General features: G+C 41.0%; 1 protein-coding gene across 1 annotated transcript; it reads left to right on the top strand.

Annotated features, from left to right (window-relative positions):
• Positions 1 to 566: 566 nt before the first annotated feature.
• LOC136437588 (inositol 1,4,5-triphosphate receptor associated 1-like) lies at positions 567 to 22589 on the top strand. Its single transcript, XM_066432208.1, has 22 exons — positions 567 to 670; positions 1486 to 1523; positions 3369 to 5013; positions 5661 to 5781; positions 6424 to 6551; positions 7703 to 7830; positions 8226 to 8432; positions 9442 to 9593; positions 10200 to 10394; positions 11025 to 11141; positions 11782 to 11868; positions 12226 to 12372; positions 12835 to 12975; positions 13710 to 13841; positions 15004 to 15101; positions 15749 to 15813; positions 16757 to 16830; positions 17869 to 17943; positions 18623 to 18741; positions 19568 to 19720; positions 20494 to 20625; positions 21325 to 22589. Exons 1-22 carry the CDS (start codon positions 567 to 569, stop codon positions 21500 to 21502), a joined length of 4236 nt encoding a protein of 1411 aa, XP_066288305.1. The 3' UTR covers positions 21503 to 22589.
• Positions 22590 to 22594: the final 5 nt, after the last annotated feature.

The following is a 22594-nucleotide window of genomic DNA, read 5'->3' on the forward strand; positions in this document are numbered from 1 at the left end:
AAAGGGGCCAGGCCGCGCGGGTTTACATTACAAACTTTCAATGACCGCAGGTGACCCCGAATCGAACGAGCATTCGGATTCGATTACGTCATTTCGAACCTCAAGGAACAGCGTTCGAATCCGTCTGGACATTGGAGTTTCTGAGCATGAATTTGACCACCATGGAAAATCACTGTATCATTTCTTTACTCGGTAATTAGTTAATGTAATCAAAATAAGCAAACACGCAATCAATACACTGGAACACACCGAAACAATACATTTTTTTCATGGAGGTAATTAAAAGTGGTCCTTTAAAAACGGAGGCAATCTAAAAGAAAATTCTAAGTGTAAAAAGATCGATACAATTTTTAGCGCCATACTTGTTCTGGAATATATATTAACGTTACATTTGTAATGTTGTTTCTTTTAGTGCTGTTTTTTTTTCTCTTTCCGTCACAGACAACTCTTATAACGGATCTTTAGATTTCTGTCACTGTTTTCACCTCCTAAAAATCTAGAATGAACTCGCCCTTTCTCCCATGCCCGGGTCAGCTTCGGGGAAATGTTATTAACATTTGTCTGTAATGGCCGACCGTGTGAGCGGTTCCACCTGTTCGGTTGTTACCCACCGCTTTAAGCACCGCGAGGACGTTGTGTACATAAAGCTGGCGCGTGTGTACTTAGCCTGGTACACACTGGTTAAAAGGTGTCATCAATTTTTCACAAATGGTCAGCCACAGTAGTGGGGAACGATGACATTTTGTCGCCCTTTGCATCTGAAACTCTCGCCGCTGAACAAAATCAGAACGGCAACGTGTATTGTACTGGGGATTTAAGCCAACCCCCTTGGTCACAGTCGTTTGGTAGATTTTATATTTACCGTAAGATGTTAGAATCTAGCCAATGCTATTTCTGTTATACAGGGTGGATTGGTTTTGAAATCAACAAAAATTGTTATACTACAGTGAAAGGCACTTCGTTTGTACTAAATCTTGCATGAAAAAATAGATTACACGGTACGAAACTATATTTGCAAGACTGTATCAAAAACTAGTTGAAAGTCGCTGTATACTGCGGAAACTTGTCTGTCAAGACGGGTGAAATGATTATCCCAACCTTTCTCCACTCTACCAACACTGTCATATATTAATGTGACAGCGGGTTAAGGGTCACCACGGCGTACGGAGTACAGACCCGGCGGTAACTTACACTTGTAACGCCGCCTGGAAAACTGGCAGGCTGCGGTATAAAAACTAGGCCTGTCAGCCGCCTTATCGGGTCCGGGCATCGCTGAGGAAACGGTTCGGGACGCGTTTAGCACTGCGACGTCTGTCACTGGCACTTTAAGACGCTCATGGGATAAGACTGTGTGAAGACTCTGACCTCCTTTCCATTCCTTAACGACGCTGATGCGATAAGATTGTGACAAGACGCCATCTGCCTTCGTGTTCCTTAAAGACATTAACGTAATAAGGATGTGACGTTTTTCCTGTTTCTTTACAGGGAAGAAATCAAGAGGAGCAAAAGGGAGAGAAGTCCTGGTAAGTGATTGCAATTTACATGATGTCACTCATGATACTGTTTACTATTTTTTCCTGTACTGTATACATAACCACATACCTCTGATGTATCCAGATTTTTAAGAACCTAATATCCAAGCGGATGCCGGGAGTAGCTAAATCGTCATTCTCCAACCTGCCTTTTCGTTCGTGGAGGCATTTTGACAAAGCTAAGGGCAACTAAGAAAAGGAAAGATTTAGAGCCCAGCCCACATCTGCATGGAGATTACTGTGTATGCCAGTATTGTCTTTACGGTTTGACATCAGAGTAGTTGTAGCATGTTGTACAGGTGCATTGTTAAGTGTTGTATATAGGTCTGTTTTGTATCTATTTAACCTACGGGAACTACATGACTGTACACATGTTCGATTTGTATATGTCTGGACCAAATAGATACTTAGTACGCGTCTGTTAACCGTGGAAATCTACAGCTACAAGGGGGCATGATGAAGCAAATTTGGATTTCAAACAGATAGTGAAAATGTGGAATATCTAGTAAAGTTTGAATTGGAAGGGATTGAGGATAGCCTGTGTGCCATCCGTAGGGTAGCGAGTGCAGGATCGCCGGTAGTAATCGGATGGCACCCAGGCTACGTTGAGGGTTCATCAGATTTGAATCTATTCCTAGCAAGAAGTTATGCATAGGATTTGGAGGGGGGGTATCATGATGTTCAAATGGCCTTAAAAAAACTACTGCCCCTTGGCTTTGGGGGGTGTATTATATGAGTGATTAAGTTTAAAACAAAATTTCTTTTTTTTCATTCTTTATTTGCAAATTAAAGTTTTGAAGAGTTTGTGTAAGAATGTATAATAAAGATCGTACCTCTGTTAAATCTATCAACAAACATTGTGTATGTATATCTGTTTAAAAGAATAATGATGCTAAAAATATCAGTCCCTGGTGCCTTCCAGTTTTACATTTTAGACTGACAATCTTTATTGACACAACAAAAGTACGGCGACTTTCGTAAGGTCTTCTACAACTTAATACATGCAAACGACAAACAATGGGATGAAAAATGATTAACCTACGTACAAGTATATGAATAATTGAACACAATTACATTCTTTGATCGTTTAAGCCGACATCTTAAAACAAAATAATACTCCCTACGTACTGATCCTAATTTCTTTGAGTATCGTAATCGGAAACAAAACATTACATTCCCTTGGCGTTACATGGAATTTTCAAACGTGAACTGAGTATATCACCGCTTGCTCTGTGTATGTCAACAATGTTCAAAATAGTGTCGGACGTTTCATTACATACCATGCACATCACGCAAGTACTGAACTAAAAGGAAATGTCATTATTCTATGCAGTCGTTCGGCTGGAAATAACAACTGAGGTTAGTCACATGTTGACATAACCTGTCAGGTTTCCGACACCCTGTGCCAGGAAATTCCGATCCGGCAAAGATCAAGAATTCAAGTTCTCTTCCATACTTTCATTTCTAATCTTATAACCTGAAATATAAATACACAAAGGGCATAAAAGCTCGCAAAAGACCGCATCTTATCTTTAGGCAGCTTGAGATGCTTGTATTTCCTTTGCTACCTCTCCCCTTTCTCCATTTGTTCACATTCTTGTTCTTTCTTTAGATTGATTTGACTGGGGGAGGGGGGAGACTGTGTACAAACATTCAGTTTGCGGTGTGACAAAAACAGGGAAATGTGTTTTTCGAATTCTTTCAGAGTTTTTGGCGGATGGATACAGTAAATCTATAGTGAATTGTAGAAAAATAGGTCCATTTTACTTCGTTTATCTTGACTTAAAATTATTTACGACCTTTCTGTAAGTAAAAGTAACATAATTGTTTTTCTAGGTCAGTGTCGATGCCAGGAGAGTTTACGGGTCAGTGACCGCGAGGCCGTTGCCCCCAGCGTGTACATCTCCCAGGTATCATTGACCCTGACTGACCTCTCGGACGCATGCGTACAAACGGACAACTATGAGCGTCACCAAACTTCAACCCTGACACAGACAGATTTTAATAACGAGAGTTCAAGAAAGGAGCAATTCGACGCATGCGTGCAGGTTTCAAACGATGTTGAAACGGATGACGCATGCGTACAAACGGCTGTCTTTGTAGCATCTACGTTGGACCACCCAACTCGACTTTCTGACGTCACCACCTTACGCTATCATACAAACAGCTGGAGCCAAACAGACTTCTGGGATAGTCTAGGGCAGAGGGGAACCGGTGACGCCAACTGCGCATGTACGCAAACATTTTACGGCTGCAGTGACACCTCCACACAAACAGACTGTCAATTACGACAACCTGTCTCATCGGTTCATACATATGTTAAAAGCCTAGTGGCAAAGTCAGTTGCAGAAACAGTGCCTAAACCACAACCCTGCGATAACTTGGATGCCCCAGACCAACTGCTTACCAACGGCGTATGTCAGGAGTCACTGCAGTGTACAGATACAGGTCAACTACTGACTAAAATTCAGGAAATGCAAATAAACCACCAAGAAGAGGAACAGGAACCTTGCGTGGGTCCGCACGTAAATCAGCAAGACCAGTTCCAGAAGAAGACTTACTATAAGCAGAACTACCAGGAACCGTCGCCAGGTCAAGACATCTTGCAAGATAAGGAAGAACACACGACGCCTTGCTGTAGCGACGAAGAGACCTTTGAGAACCCTGAAAACAAAGTCTTAAAGGTTAATCAAGACAAGTTAGGTTATGATGAAACAGAAGCTTCTACTGCACACGACGACGCAATAGACAATGCCATTAAATCTAACGTCTCTGCTGAAACTCTATCGACAAGGATTTGTTCTGACATATCCGTTTACCTAACAGATAACAACGCTGAAATCTCTTCAAACTGTAGCACAAGAGAAAACTTTGTTGCAACTTCTGAGAACGGTACAGATCAAGTAACCACAGGTAATACAGAAAACTCTCAAATACGGCTAGAAATAGACTCAGAACTTGAGCAGGAGACTTCTTCTGCTAGTAACGCGGGGAAGATGTCGTACCAGTACGACCCAGTTCTTGATATATACTACAAGTCACCTCAAGACGATGGGCATGGTGAGGACGCTGCCATGCCCGATGATGACATTAAAAAGGATCATGCTGATTGGTCAAAGTCTCCTTCCGACGATATTAGTCCCGTTTCCACTACTTTGCAGTCAGCTAATGTAGACGCTTGTAGTTTCGCTCCAAACCTTTTAAGCTGCAATACAGAGAACCAAGGATTTCGGCCACCTGATTTAAGTAGCCTCGTCTCCAAGCTTGCGGACTCAAATTCAAGTAGACTCGGATTCAGTCCTCCAGACTCAAAAACAAATAGTGTAGACTCCTCCAGGCCTGCCGATGGCTCGCCCAGTAGCCTCGGTTGCCGAACATCGCTTCAAGATCGACTAGGGCTGATGAGTAAGATGAGGATGACCAACAGCTTCTCCATACAGGAAGAGGAGGAGGAGGAAGAGGATGGCTGTGAAGAGGACATGTAAGTTTGAGAGACTTCTTCTTTCTTATCAAGAGTACTCTTAGACAAGAGTGATTTGATGATAGGAAATGTGAAAGTATTATCATAATATATCTCACTCCAGTAAGCTTAATTATTGACTTTTTGTACATCATCAAGTTGAAACATGTAGTGAAAGATCTCACATCATTGGCGTAAAATAAGTTGGCGTTTGACCAATTGACTTGTTATACCATTTTTCCCCTGATTTGGCCTCTTATATTACTATACCTTAGTATCGTGGTGGTTGCAGATTTGTTGCTACTTTACATAATCCGTTCATAGTTCGGGAAGGGGGGCAATTTGATAAACAGAGCTCAAGATAAACTCGCTAGATTAAAAGGCTGCTGGGGGTATAGAAACGCAGTCACGTGTGGGGACCGCATGCATCCGTTTCACTACAGTGACAACTGGCAGTTGAAAAGTTTATGGAAAATTAGAAACTGTCAATATTGCCCTGAGGAAGTTGATGAGTGGCCATACAATTTCATCTAGCTATCAGACCTTGTGGTTGTGTACAAAGAACTTCGTTGGCAATTATTTTGCGTAATGTTTGTAAGTGAGTTGGTATTGGGGGTAGGGGAGGCTTTCCTACCCGTGTATGTTGACTGTTATTGTCTGGTTTCCAGTGAGTTGTTCCCGGGGGTGGGGAGAGGTCCCCTGCCTGTGTTGCGGGAAGAGTCGATGGAGATGTCTTCAGACGCGGAGGAGAACCATTTCATTCCAGTCGTGCACGAACCTTCCAGTGAGGTGGGCATATACTCTAGACGTCAGCACCATAAACAGAAATTATAATGAGCTGGTTCAAAGTACAAAGTGCGATTGCGGCGAATGCACCTAGGTGAAAGACCTAAATTGGTTAATGATGATGAAATCGTACTCCGATGCAACAGCACACATGCGCCATCGATACAAAGGTTCCTGGACATGCTGGGGTTACGTGGATCATGTTTATGCTTTATGGGCCTTGATATTACCTACAATCCCACATCTCGACCCTACGGAACTGCGAGAAAATTATAAATTGCGCTTGCACAGCGAGATGCATTGTAGGTAGTATTTCAAAGGTGATGACGTCTAACTTCTAGACATTTCTTGTCTAGACCTTTTTGTCTAGACCATGCTTAATACATAACAAGACGTGTAAATATCTATCTCTCAGAAGTTTTCAACCATGTATTACCCACAATGCACTTTGCTTCGCATTCGCGGTTTTTATTATTCACAATCCGACATATTGTCTTGAAACTGAAAAAAAATAATGGATACACACGTCATGGGTACGAAAGTCCTACAGAAACGCGTATTTCGCTTTGTCATATTTCATGTTATCATTCATGAAATGAAACACTTTTCTGACCTTAATCCACCCCCTCCCCTTATGCACATCAGAAGAGTCCGGCCAGCTCGGAAGATGAGGAGGAACCGTTTGATCTTCCTCGGAGGGGAAGCCTCCTGCAGCCGAGAGACGACACACAGGCGTCACGGTCCAAATCTGCCGAGTTCATCGGAGAAATGAGGTAGTCAACTTTCTGGGCTTTTTTTTTGCCTTTTTTTCATTGCATTTTTAATTAGTTGACAATGAGATGACAATCACATTAGGTATCCATAATTCACTACTTTCGACACGACACAAAGTTTTACCAGTTTCTTTGCTGCATATCTACTTCAAATGACAGTCGTTAGATAGTCTACATAATTCTACTGTAACGTCGATGACGGTTTGACATTTGGGTAGAAAATTACATAATCAAAAATAGAATATTAATTTTAGATAACATCCCCTATGCTTAGTCAGTGACTGAGAAGCGCTTCCATCAGTGACAGTGATTGAGAATATTACTTTATCAGTAACAGTGAACAATCTGTCATCACTGACAGTGATTAAGAACTTTCTTAGTCACTGTTGAAAGATAATGGATGCTATCTGAAACGTCTGACTATAAAAGTTAGTTTATTTGGGCTCTACTATGTATTTTATGTTTAATAATGTGAGAAACACTATACAATTTTTAATAAATCTCACATATGCATGATCTAGAGATCATCTATCTTTTAAATGTCCAGTAGGACGATAGTTTTTTTTTACAGATTGAACCAAAGGTGTTGATAAATGTTAAGTTTTAACCGCGACCCTAGAACACCCCTAAGAATTGCAATCCTTACTTATAATTCGCGCATCACGATTTAAAACACAGTTTGAATAGTCCCGTGATTTTCTCAATTCAGATGCTAGGAGGCTGTTTTTTCCTTCTTCCTATGGAAGTAGTTTGTCATAGAATCGGACGGATAGGAAAACGTTATGATTAATTCTCCCGACATATGCTTTAAGATTACGTAACCCTGACATTTATTAATCAATTGTCAAATGTTACAATACATTACACCGAATCGCTAGTATTCGAGACTCGACAGGTACGCACAAACAAATACATACTTTTACTAAATTGAACAATCAGTCAATGAAAACTAGCCTTACAATTTAACATCGCTGAGTCATTTGGAAATGCATAGAAACATCATTATATACATTAGATAAAATATATTATAAGTGCGTTCGGAGATCAGAGGTCATTTATAAAAAAGGTGAACCCTGCCAGTGTGATACAGAAGCTTGATTACTAACCACTACACCATTTGTGGTAAATCCTGTTTTTGTTTTTAATCCAAGGAGAGGGTCTAGCGGGTTCCTGACGCGGCCCAAGGTGCACCGCAGGTCCGACCCCATCAAAAAGGCGTCACTTCAGGAGCTGCGTAAAATCTCCTTCTGTAGGGGAGGTCGACCAATCCTGTCATTCAGTGAGGTAAACACCATATGGATTCGTTTTTAAAAAAGTGGCTAAATGTATTATTAACAGTTAAGATATTGTAAACATATCATGCTTTTTGTCATGCCTCTAGTTTGTGTTTGCAAAATTATTGAAATTCCGAGATGAAATCGACTTTCGATCCTGTAGAAAAACGTGTTGGACCCGTGATAAACAAAATATTTAGATTTAAAAAAAAAATATATTTTACAGTGCAGTTTGCTTGAATTCTGGTAGGAGGAGTCAGTAGACTGAACCTCTACGTGGTGGTTTCAAAATGATTCCGTGATGTAAACCTGTAGAAAAATGTGTTCGACCTGTGATAAACAAATGTATTGTACAGTGCAGTTTGCTAGCCGTCTTGTAGGGGAATTTGGTAAACCACAGGTGGACATGCTCTGAGATGCAGTTCTTTTACCTTCCGACAGGAGGGGGTAGTAGACCTGTTGTACGGTTCTCTGGACGAAGTGGAGTTGACGGAAGATGACCGGAAACGGAATTTGGAACTCCTGGAGGAATGCCGGATTGCATCAGAGAGGTTTAAGAACAGGCCAAGACCTTACAAGTTCAAGAAGGCCGGAAAAACAGAACGAGGTGAGAAAACAATTTTGACAATCTTTAAATACGAGATTGAAAAAATCAACATTTAGGAAACGGTATTCCTTATTTCTGGCAGTTTAACACAAGAATATTGCTCAATGCCTGATTCATTTTTCAACTGGCAACTCAGTTTACCAGGCTCGCTGCTTGAACAATAATACAGTTAAACCCGTGGTAGCGGTCACCTGGACATAGCAGCCACCTGGCCATAGTGGCCATTATTTGTCGGTCCCTTGGATTTTTCCCATTGACATAAGCATTAGTCTATACCGGTCACCTGTCTAATGCGGTCGTGGTCATGCGATTTTCGGTCCAGCCGCAACGCCAACACTGCCGATAACGGTCGCGGCGCTTGATCAGTCCCTTGAGTGACCACTCCAGACAGGTTTGACTGTACTTAGGATTCATATTCAGGCGTCAGTAAACTAGCTATACTTCCCCTCCATTTGTTGCTTTTTTGCTGACGTCACCATGATATGTAAATGAATTGTGAGCCTTGCATGAGAATATTTCACACTTGGCTAACAGCAAAAACGCTAAATGGTCGTTTATCATTGTACTTAGCGTGCATATATCGGACGACAAGATCCCCGGATATCTTCTCTTTGTATCGTTCAAGAATCACCTGCTCGCCGACACGCCATGAGATTGAGCAGAGAATGGCTTGTCTTTCATATCATTAATCTCTAAAATATGGCAATATCAAATAATAGGCGTCTTTTGTTACATCCTAGATTAGAGCACCTGCACCCCCCGCATTTTCTAAATGACACGGAAACTAACGAAAAGGACTGCATCGTTTAGGCAAGCGCTGTGAGCAGTGCCCATTTTGTTTGTCAAAAATAGGAAGGGGACTTTCATAGGAATATTGAATCTGTATCATAAACTATGCTACCGTTGCCGGCAAGTACATATAGCGTCTGACTTTGTCCCAAAGAGTGGTGGAACCGCTCTGTAAGCCTCTGCTGAATTTAGAGCATATTTTCTATAATTCTCCACAAAGAACGACCGGAGTCTCCCACGCGACAGGAGACAGCGGAAGAGAGCGGCCATCTCGCCGACAAGGAGAGCAGCTTGGAGACGCCTCCGGAGGAAGAGGAGGAGGAGAAGGAGGAGCAGAAGTTGAAGAAGAGGTCATCCACAAGGTCACTGAGAGTGAGTGACAGCCTTGAGAGTGTATGTACGGTGTTGTGCCCTGTCATTTAGATAATTGGTTACAGTAGATGTAAAAATGTTCGCAGTGGTTTTACGTTCGCGATTTTCGCTGTGGACTCTTTACCGCGAACTTACACCACCGAGAAAAGCAATTTTTTTTTGTGTACCTTTAGCGCTACTTGTGTTTTAAATGCAAACTGAAAACCACAGCGAACATTCAATTTTCTCCCTACCGTGAAATCAAATACCTGCGAACATTTTCGAGTTGACAGTAGGTTTCATTTGTCTTTCGTCTGTATTGGGGATCTTGCCCCAAAGATTTTTTTCAGATTTTTGTTGTTGTTTGATGTGGAGTGTTTGAGTTATGCAGATTTTGTGGGGTCATTTATTTGTCTATTCGTTGATTTGTTTTGTTTGTTTTGGTTGTTTGTTTTGTTTTGTTTTGAAGCATGCCATGTTATGTAATATGAAAAAAGCTGTCAGCTGTTGATGTTACACTGTATCTTTTTTTCAAATCCTCAGGTTCGGGGATACTGTGGAAAGTTCATGTGTCGGAAGAATCGTTTTATACCGTCTCTCTTACGTATTCATTTCTTATTTTCTCAGTCCAATTCCACAGATTCAGACATAGATGTGAAGGCAGACATCCTTCGGGGTCTCAACTCAACCTTTCCGCAGACGAAGCCAGTGGGAGGGGGGTACCAGGACTTCCCCATCAAACCGTCAGGAAAGGGGGGAGGCTATAAGGACTTCCCGCTTCCCAAAGCACAGGGGGGATACCGAGACTTCCCCTTGGTCAAGGTCAGTCAAACATTGATATGATAGATTTATATGTATAACGCTATATAAAACGAAGTAAAGCAAGCTTTCGATCAAGCTTTCGATCAGTCCCCATTATCAGATCTTTCTCAAGTTAAAATGATACAAAGCCTATGACACGATACTTGAACGGAAGTGTGTTGACATGCAACGAGTCGAATGAGCCTGGCAATCAATATCGTCATATGTGCCGTGGTTTTCGAGAGGCTTTGTTACAAGTGGATGACCTCTTAAACCCCTCCTAGAACTTAGAATTCTAATAACCGTCGCAGAATATCTTTCAATTTGATATAATGCTTAGATTGGATACCGATATCGGCTGATCTCCTAGCAGATGGAAATATTATAACATTTCTCATTGCTATGGTTTTCCGAAACGCAACCTCGACCTTTTAACGACCTTTTAAAAAATTCTTAGGGATCAAATCCTAGTATATATAGTCCAGCTGTCCTTCCTAAGATTTCCCGGTCATGAAATATTGAAAAGACATTAGTTTATGCCGTAATTTCAGCATCTAATGAACAAAATACTGATACAATCATTCAAAGTAAAGACTGTTATCTGCAGGATATGATTCTGACATGTAGTGTACTTTGTCCTACCGTGTCCAGGTAAGCGGTGGTTCGGGCGGGTACCAGGACTTCCCGCTGCGGCCCATCCCAGGTCCGCCCGGAGACACGCCGACTCCGCCGCAGAAGGCACTGAGAGAACAAGGCAGAGGAGCAGAGGTAGGACGCGATTGTTAACGTAATTCATAGTGATTGGTATTTCATACACCTAAATAATACCGACAATTTTTTTTTTAATGAGTTGATACAAACATTCCGATATAAACAATGATCTCTTAAAATTTACTATAATATTGAAAAAAACATGAATAATCGAATTCGTGTAGTTTAAAATTCTTGTAGTAACTTGACTATGTATAGACATATCTGTAAACTTTTTTGTTGCAACCTGAACTATACCCAATCGGTATAAGTGTAGAATGATTTTTTTTCATTCATTTACTCGGCCATTCATTTATTGCTATAATACAAATGTTGTTTTATTTGACAGAAAAAGCATAAAACAAATAAAGCCTGTGACACAGCACAGAAATCAATCGACCGACGAGCTATAAATTACATTTTTCGCAGTAATACGTCCGCTGTTCTGTCGATCATCGGATATTTATAGAAATCAGCTGATGAGCGTATGTCAGCAACCCCAATGTAACAGGCAAAAGATTCACTCGACTCTCTTTTTAAATTGGGCGATCTCTTGGCGATCAGCTAATACGGCCGAAGCTCGTCGACTGTGTGATAGGGCTATAACCAACTTGCTGAAGCTATCACTATCCCTTGCTCATAACTATGCCTTCTCCAGGAGAATAAGGTTCGGTTCGGGAACACCGCTGCGGTCAGTTCACGCCTACCAGAGCTCGCCGAGGCCTCCGAGACGGAGAGCAAACAGGTTCGTTCTGTCGTTGTCTTCATGGCAACTGTTTTCTAACTCATATCTCATAAAACATAACATGCCAGCAATTTTAGTACATTTCTTGGAATGACTAAACCATCACGTTGAAACGATGACTTGGTCACGGGTGCTTGAGTCCAGCGGCGGGCTGAAGTCCGTTGAAGTCTATACCGCCTCCTGTCCGTGTTAAATAAGCAGGAACAACGGACATTTGCTCTTACATAATGCTGGCCTTTGGTTTTGTTTTAATTTGTACTAAAGATCTCAACATGTAATTCAAACCCCAGTTACTATTCATGACATGCATTACACATCATAGGGGATTTGACTTATATGATCATAACTGCCTTGCAGGACGAAGACAGTGACCGGAGTTCCCCCTCCTCCTCACCCGAGGACCACACCGAGGTTGTGTCTCGCAGCATGCCTGAGTCAGTGCTGAGGAACCTGGGGCTGGCCACGTCTCAACCTCAGAGGTGCCTGACAGAAGAGGAAGTCGAGGTTCGTATTGTCACCAGCGGTCACCTTGGGTTGCTCATTGTAACAATGAATGCGTTTTAGATATGTCTGTCTGCATAATCCATGAGTTGTTATCTCCAGGTAAATGGAGATATAAATTTTGAGTGTGTCTGTTTGTCTGTTTGTGTTTCCGGACTATTGTAGTCAGCATAACTCAAGAACCTCTAAATGGATTATGATGAGTCATGATTGATTTCGCCCCCCACCCCCGTATATGACATTGGTGCTGCAGCAGAAGCTCTATTTTTTATATCTTTTGAACTGAGCATGCTATGGCATTGATCTTTTATTGGCCGAAAGCTTGTGCTGTAAGTAAAAAGTGTTGTAGGTTTGGGCCAAGTAGCAGATTGCTCTAGAACAACGGCGTTTTTTGAAAAGATATGTGCCGATTGACAAATTAAACAACAGAGATCAAAGAAGTGATTTTAGCTTGTTTTTTTCTAGAACCGTTTCACTGCCCTGGCGCTGGAGTGGCGGACGGATTCCTACACGCTGGAGAAGCGGTGCCTCCTCCTGGAGCGGCAGCGGGACGTGGCTGAGAAGAACCTGGACCAAGAGATGGGGATGCTCAGAGGGTCGCTAGTGGTAGGTCAAAAGTCAAAGTTCCTTCCCGCACCGATAGTGCATAGGGCGGTGCCCATCTCCGTTTCATTGGCCCTCGGGCCATCCAACTGTGTGCAATCATTACAGCAGGGGACTAGTCCACTGGTAGTGATGTGTATTTAACTTCCATACTCTCCCAAATGCTGAGTGCTAAGCTGAGAAAGCAGTATGTACCATTTTCTAACTCTATGGTATGACCCGGCCGGGAATCGAGCTCGACCTACCGTATGCAAGCATAAGGCAAATATTCTTCCCGCTAGGCCATTACACGCTAGTTATAGGACTGTTGCAATTGGTCTACGGTTGCTTAACTCCTCGAGTACGCATTAATTTTCAAACATAAAGTCATTTTTGCAAGATAATGACGTGAACCAACATGAACGAGGCCGATCTGCCAAACATGAAAAAAAAAATTATTTAAAAATGTGTGGATTTGCATTGCTTACGAAACGCATAGATTTACATAATTTAAGCATATACACAACTGTAGTGATGTATTTTGTACATGAAGATGCCTACTACTATGTAAGATATGAGCCATACATGGAGTAAAATGTTAGCCTATAGAAGGGCGCTTCTGTTCACTAAATAAGGAGATCCGTGACAATGAATTGACTACATCTACGTTTTGATTGTTCACCAAAGTATTGATACAGTTCTGTGGTTAAGTGTATTTTGTTTTGCAATGTAAAAGTGGTAACAACTTATCGCCAAAGGGTTTGAACCACCTTGTGAAGGACAGGGAAACCCATGAGCTGATGCGGGAGCTCCATCAACAGATGGACATCATCCACCACCTCAACATCAAGGTCTCAATCAAGTCAGAGATGCACGGATCCGTTCAGCAGGTCAGTCTGACCTCATTTGCATCAGGTCCTTATTGTTTGCTCGATAGTTAAAGTTTAGATGTTATCTTATATAAAAATTTCATGGTTTACCCAGGTCATTGTTTTCGTCAACCCTTTGTTTTACAACTTTATTTTTCTTTACCTATTTTTAAAAGAGCGAAAGCATTTTTAATTAACAATGCCTTGATAGTGCATCATCTATTGCAATAATGAATAATAACCTTAATTGCACATCTATTACTTATCGGGCCAATCACATGTGCACAGGTATAAAAATATGTCGCAATGAAGTACTTTTAGTGAGATATCTTTAAATATTAATCAAAATAATATGGATGAATAAGCTCTAAACAATCCCTGATACTACCCTTAATGTATCATTATGTGAAAATAAATATATATAATGCCCGAGGCCGTTTTGAAGTCAGTAATTTTCATAGAAAAACGTTTTTCAGAGTTTTATTTTATTGAGTAAGGATTATATTATTGAATCAATGACTTGGTCCTCCTATGATAACTGTTGTGCATTTCCCAAACACATCGTGCGATCGCGGATCATTAAACTAGCAATAGATATGATCTACAAGTTGTACGTCTGCACTTAGTCTAAACACAAGGCAACATTACCTTCATAATAGTTAAGAAAGCTGGGTATAGGAGATTCTTATTACAAAACCAGGTGATCTCACCTGCTGACGTTTCGGTGTCTGTCAGACACATTCTTCAGAGCTTCTGACTGGAGTACTGCTTCTCACTGCTATAAGTAGCCGATGTAGGTTGCGCATTTGCGGTAGGAACACTGTCCCAAAAGCGCCACCAACATCGGCTACTTAAAAGCGGTGAGAAGCAGTACTCCAGTCAGAAACTCTGAAGAAGGTGTGTGGCAGACACCGAAACGTTAACAGGTGAGATTCCCTGGTTGTGTAAAAAGAATCTCCTATACCCTATATTATACCAACCTGATGGAATTATTTTCGGAAGTTACGCAAGTTACTTCACAGTAACCAATCTTTATATCAGTAGTCGTGTATTGTGCAGTCCAAATGTCGTAAAAAACAAAAAAAATCTATTACAAGTCAGACACAAAACGGTACATAAGGATCATCCTACCTTTACATAATGATTTACCTACCTTTCAATTCTGTTAACAATCTTGCTTCAGGAGTGGCGTGTGAGCAGAGCTATAGAAGTCATGATGCAGCACGTGGAGAACCTCAAACGCCTGTACGAGCGGGAACATTCTGAGCTAGAGGAAATGAGGTAATCATACGACTACCACATAAGCCACACGAAACAGACTACCTAAAGGCTCTGGGCACGATATAATAATAATGGTTTATTAGTCAGAAATTACCCGTGCAATGGCAGCCAGTTCTAGATTGCTGCAGGGTTTTCAATCACATAATACACAACAGATACATATTTGCTCCACACTTGCACTTTGTGGAGCTGTCGCAAGGGTCTGGGTGGCTTCCATTCGGCACCAGTAAGTGACGTCAAAACGACCTTCCCCAACCGAAGTCAGGTACCCATTCACACCTGGGTGGAGTGAGGAAAGTCATGTAACGTGCCTTTCCGAAGGGCACAACATCAGGGCATATCGGTGGTTTTGAACCCGGTACCTCTCGGCTCTGAGCGAGACACCTTACCGATTGCGCCACACGATGCCACTGATTAAGACAACTGGCCGACTGTGTAATTCTCGTCTTTGTCTGTATCAACAAAATACCACATACAAGCCCTGGAAAACTTCAACCTTCCCCGACCCATGCAGCAAATGTGTGTTACGCCTAATGGCGGTTGTACCGGCTATATAAATACAGATACAGATACAGAAATGTTTTGTCATATGTACAGCGATGACAAACGGTGGCAAAACCTAGTGCACGTTTTTTTTTTTTTTTCAGGCGGCTGATTCAAGATACTGGCGTGTTCGACCGATTCGCCCTACCAACAAGAAGCTCGGACTCAGGTTAGTCGGCTTTTTTATGTAAATATACAAAATATGATGAATACTAGGAAACAATAAAGATTATCTTTCAAAAATATTTTATATATGTGTCCCAATTTTAAAAGGAAAGCCCCTTATTGACATTAGCACATTAAAAAAAAAATTGTCAATTTGCAGAAATCAATGTCCAAATGACAGAAAAACGTATGTTGTTGACAATTTTTTATGATTCACACAAACTCGACGAAAAGAAGTGGGAACAGCAAGTTCTGACACGTGCTGAAACGTATAAAAGGCAATAGACGGTACACCTCATATTCAATCAATCCGTTTTTTAGAGGTAAAGAGATTATTATTTTTTTTTTTAAACCTGTGCAATTGGCCTATTATGCTTAAGTATGGGCGAAACTTTGGTCAGCTATAAATCCGTAACCATGAATGAGATAATAAAGTGGTCTTCAGTCCTCAAATACCTACCAAGTGCCCTATCCTTTGAATGTAAAGTTTGAAAATTCTGGTGGACAGATTGATTTTTAGACCTGTGTCATTGGCCTACAATGATTAAGTATGGGCAAAAATTTGGTCAGCTATAACTGCGTAACCATGAATGAGATAATAAAGCGGTCTTCAGTCCTCAAATACCTACCAAGTGTCCTATCGTTTGAACATAAAGTTTGATAAATTCTGGTAAAGAGATTAATTTTTTAGACCTGTGTCATTGGCCTATAATGCATAAGTATGGCCGAAACTTTGGTCAGCTATAACTCCGTAACCATGAATGAGATAATAAAGCGGTCTTCAGTCATCAAGTACCTACCAAGTGCCCTATCCTTTGAATGTAAAGTTTGAAAGAGATTGATTTCTTAGCATTGACATATTAAGTGTGGAGGGGAGGGGGGGCAACTTTGGTTAGCTATAACTCCGTAACTATGAATGAGATAATAAAGTTTTATTTCGTTTTTAGGAGATGATTCTGCAACACCCGGGCCGATCAGAGTACGAAGAGCGTCTGTGGCCATTTCTCCCGGCATGAACAAGGTAAAAAAAAAAATCAGAAACTCACACATAAAGACGTATCTGTAGCTCAGAGGTAACAGGAGAATCAATGTAATATGATTGGATGCCTCTATGTATACGTGTGATGTATACGTGTGTGTGAAGCTCACTGTGATGTGCTGTGGTCTAATGTCAGAGTTCAACTTGTTACAGTCCTTTGCTATGTCTAGACGTACTGGCAACGATATGGTTTCGTCCGCAAAGACTAACCTCTGGTTTTACTTACAATGGAGTGCATCGTGAAGTATATCATTAAGCCATTAATCAATTTCAAATAAAATAGCTTTAGAAACGTTATTTTATCATAACAGAAAAACGTCGTTATTTTGGAACAACAGCCATGCTTTGTAAAGCATGGCTCCATTCAGAAACCCTATTTGTCTACTAACTACCTGACTGTAATAAACTTGCAGCGTTTTTTTTTTCATAGACTGTTCCTTGTCCTCATACAGAAGGGATAGACCAAGCAGGAGCCTATATTAGAAACTGATTATTAGGTCATTATATCATTGGCCAATCTATAATCGTGGCTCATGACGATCATAGACTGACTTTGCTTCGCTAGGTGGTTTAATCGGTTGTTGTAGAAACTGAGCTGGCCTTCACGTCATTATATTCAGATTCAGATTCAGTTTTATTTCTCATGACCTTGCATGTGACAATTTCATAGAAATATGCACATGAAATGTGTCATAATTTACGAAGCGCTCATTATTTGTAAAATTCACTATGTGAAAATTGTCTAAAACATTACGAGTTTAAAATAACATTGCTCGAACAGATTAAAATAAGGCGCCAATCCAAGTTTCCCTTATACATTCAATTTAACAACTTTAACAACTTTACAGTTCTAGCAGTTTACATTAGTGGCTCAATGTTCATCCGTAACACAGTACAGTAAAAAATTGTGTCAACAGTCAGTGTGGTGGAGCAGTTTTAATGCTCGGGGAATTAAGGGGAGTTCATATACACCTTAGGACAGGGCATTAACTCTGTATTAAACCCCGATATTATACACAGGGCGTGAGACGGAGAGCTTCTGTTGCAGCTATCCCGAGATCCATTGCGATGGGATTAGGAGGACCACCGTCTCCTGTAAGTTAAGATTATATACCTACCTACCAACTCAGCCCTTTCACCTTCAAGAATGTTAGGGGACAAGTTAGCATAATTCATTTTAATCTATGATAAATGAAAACAATTATAATATGCTTTATTTAGAAGCTAGCGCGACTAAAATCCAATTTTTATGACGCAATGATAGATACACTTATGTAGATACAATGTATTCGACAGTTGAGTAGAACCGTAGGTTTCAACCATTTAGTTCACACATGTGCGCTGCTGCTTTTTCCATTGTCAACGAAAAAGTCACGTTTGTGACAACGGTATATGTTGCGAGCACGACTAGGAAAAAAAAAAGATAAGTCAGAGTAGTAACAGCACCGGCAGCATTCAAAATTCCAACGGAAGAAACATATTTCGCATTTGAGGAGTATAATAGAGATGAAGACAACATTGATATACCTGCATTAATGAGTTGACTGTTTTCTTTTTTGTCATGCCTCAGTTGTGAGCTGCAAATCAAATCTTACTCGTATGAATGAATATATAACTTTTTGCAATAGCTCTCTTATAGGTCACTTTTTCAAAATATCGTATGCAACGTTTGACTTGGCTTTAAAACAATGTTAAACCGATAACATAATGCCTATTACAACTGCCATGTGACGCTAGCAGAAATTGTTGATGTGATTATCCATGTCTCTCTCAGGACACAGCCGGTGGCATGAGGCGCCCTCCGATGGCCAGCCGAGGGTCTGTTTTCGGGCCCAACGGCACCAGCACCCAAGGGAGCATGGACGACTCGTCCGCAACAGATAAGATCAAGGGGTGAATTCTCTTCCTGGTTTCATAGCGAAATATATCACTTTTTAAATCATTAAACCTTCTATAGTAATGGTTATCATAGTAGCGTCTCTGCCTAAAGGAGTCAAAGAAACCAACCTGGTGGACAAAAGTGGAATAGCATGTGTTAGTAAAGGACAAAATGCATTGTGTTCTTCAAGGAATAGTGTTAGGACCATTATTTAACCTCTTGAATCACGAGTAATATCTGTGTAGTTTAATAGGCTGTTGCCAAAGGGACTTATGTAATATGTAATATGCCCTTGATGTTCTTCAAGAAAAATATTATAGGAACACTGCTGTTTCTCTATGATACAAAGTGATATCTAGAGGAAATATATGCTGTCCCGTTAATTCAAATGGCCATGGTGAATCAAAAATAAACCATGGTGAAGTGTTGGGCGTTCCTCAAGGGAGACTACCAGGACCAATACTATCCCTATCTCTTGGCAGTTCTGCAGCGGTGAAAGAGGCTGTCCGTCGGTTATTCCTCTCTCTGGGTCGGATGAAGGAACTGACAATGACAGCCAAACGCTGGCACAGAAAGGGATGCTGGGCGTTATCAGGCCAAAGGAACGATACTCCGACCAACTCTATTCTTCTTCAATAACAGAATATATTTTCTTTTATAGTACTGTTGTATGGTGGTGGTAAAACTGGTAATATAGACCGACCAAGCCTCTTGGTTGAACTGATCGGGATAGTCAAACGCCAATCAATCCACAGGACAAGAGAACGTGTCATAAGTTCCCCAGGGATGGATGTAACGAGAATTAATGTTCGTTATCAATCAAACATTATGTTTTTGTAGTTCTGCAGCGGTAAAAGAAGCTGTCCGACGGTTCTCCGTGGGTCGCCTGATGGAACTTGCAATGGCGACCAAACGGCCGGACAAAAAGAACAGCGACGGGGAGAAAACCGAGAAGCTGGATAAGGAGAAGGAAGAAGAGATCTTCCAGAAAGGGTAGGTCAAACACAATGTCGATTTCTTTTAGCAATAAAATCATAACGTACGTGTCTCTTAAGAGGGTTTCTCACATGACCGCGCCTGTTTGCAAAATGTATAGGCACCAGTCGGCTCCAATTCGTCGCCAATTCGTCATCTGAAATATCTTCTTTTTTAATGAAAACAAAACACGCAATTGGCAACATGGCGCTTAAAGACACGAACTAGATGCAAACTGACGTGATTCCTGCAAATCTCTTGTCAATATCTTTTAAACATCGAACGTTGGTTTTTGATTCAGTGACAACACTAATATTTCCAGAACTGACCATATCATATTCCGTGCAGCCATTTTGTTTGTGGAGGTCACGTATTTTTAAACTTGAAATGTTACCGCAATAATTTTCCTGCAGACAGGCGTAGTTCAGTGAGATACCCATTTTAGTTCTGAATACACCACTCCATTGCATTTTTTTCAAAGAAGAATCAAATAAATGGACAAAGACAAAGTGGTGGTCTACACAAGTTATGCACAACTTATTTTCAAGCCGCAAATTATACATTATGAGAAATAAATGTTTGACAACACGATAAAACATGTGAATGGCAAGAAAAACTAGTTGAACGCGATTCCACCCCCTACGGATAAGCAAGCAGAAGAACACATATAACTATAATATCAAATGGTAATTGTGATGTGTCAGCTCTGAAGGTAGTACTTAACTCATTCTTATGTTCATTAAGATGCAGATTATAGAAACGGCCTAAAAAAACTGATTTCTCTTCCTCAGCTTTGAGCAGGGTCTAAGAGCGCAGGTGTCTAAGACGCTACTGGAGCTCCGTGAGCAGCAGAAGGAGCTGACTGATAGTGTGGAACTGTTACTTGAGGAGGAAGAGGAGGAAAGGAGCTCTGAACGAGAAAAGTGAGAACAAACCACACTCTTCAACGGTCTTTCTTGCATAGATATCGATCACAAAATGTTATTCATTGTGTTGATACATATAGTTTTCTTTTACAGTGTATTGTACACATACAAGTAATAATGTTCTGTTTTCGCAAACAAATATGCGACAAGAGGGGAACTTTCGATGACCATCTGTCATCTTCGTTAAGGCAGGAGTGACTAGTTCAATTTGCACTGAGGCTAAGTTTCCTGCTAACAATGTGGTTCCAAATGTATAACAAGACGATAATGAAAACGTCGGCTCTTATTGAATATGAAGTTGTAAACGAATATTTTGTTATTCAATCATCCACTAACCTGATGAAATTATCCACCAGTGTCTTGTTAAGATATGATTTTTCTTTATGTCATAAAGGGCCTCATACGGGTGTTCCGGACCGTATGATAATTTCCCGCATCACATAGGGGTCGGGGGCTGTATCACACGGACTTACATAGAATATTTCGAATGCATTTCGAGCGTGCCGGTTGCGCCAGCGTCGAAAAGTCGAATACCGGATTCGGAGGTTGAAAATATTGTTACAGTTTTCTGTTCGAGGAAACAGAAGTCCCTCAAATTTCGTTGCTTTCCGCATTGAAATGTATGTTTTTACAGTTTGGCATGGCATAAATATATATTGATCATGTTGGCATATTTTTTTCCTATTTTCCAAGCAGTACCTTCATCTCATCAATCTACGAAACCATCACTGCGCAATTCCTACCCGGATGGAGAAGAAAACAGCACATCTGGAGGCTTGTAGTTACAGGCATCATCTGCATGGCGGCGCTGCTGAGCGTCATCTACGCTTTCCTACCGTCCCGGAGAGGCGTTGTGGAAGAAAACATGAGTTAAAACGAAGGCTCATTTTGCTGTAGTTTGTAAAAATATAGAGCTTATGCTTTTATCAATTTATCTGATATTTGTGTTTGTAAATCCGTACGATTAAAGACAGGACTAGATTCTGTTAAGGAATACCGTAACGACATGTTGTGAGATTTGAGAAACCATGCTATATATAAACCCAAGGTACGATATGTTAATTAGAGACGGAACACTTTAATCCCTCACTAATACTATACCGTCCCTTACAGTGAGTCTGTTCTTTTAAGCCATAGACAAACAACAGTACTGATGATGAGTGGCAACGTCGCAGTGTGTAAAAACAGATACACATGTACATAACCATACACACACACACATACACACATGCGCGCACACGCACTCGTGCACACACATACACACAAAGAAACACACAAATAATTATAAACACTCCCATCCAGAGAAAGACACACAGACAAACACATGTACGCAAATACCACACACACGCACAGACACACACATAAATACGCAGACACACAAACACAACAAACACACACACACATACACACGGATACAAACACATGCAGAACCACGCACACACACAGCCATACACAGACACAAAACTAACACAATCATACACGGATACTAAACCACAATACAAACGCACACGCACACACATAAACACACAGACATACACAATCAGACACAGGCGCACACACAACCATTCAAATATACACACACACACAGAGACGCGCACACACACTCGTGCACACACATACACACAAAGAAACACACACATAAACACACCCATACAGAGAAAGACACACAGACAAACACATGTACGCAAATACCACACACTCGCATAGACACACACATAAATACGCAAACACACAGACACACAAACACACACACACACGGATACAAACACATGCAGAACCACGCACACACACACACAGCCATACAAAGACACAAAATTAACACACACAATCATACATGGATACTAAACCACAATACAAACGCAAACACACACAAACACACATAAACACACAGACATACACAATCATAAATAGACACAAACGCACACACAACCATTCAAATACACACACACACACACACACCCCCACC

This window comes from Branchiostoma lanceolatum, chromosome 6 (genome assembly GCF_035083965.1).
Source record: "Branchiostoma lanceolatum isolate klBraLanc5 chromosome 6, klBraLanc5.hap2, whole genome shotgun sequence".
Taxonomy (NCBI): domain Eukaryota; kingdom Metazoa; phylum Chordata; class Leptocardii; order Amphioxiformes; family Branchiostomatidae; genus Branchiostoma; species Branchiostoma lanceolatum.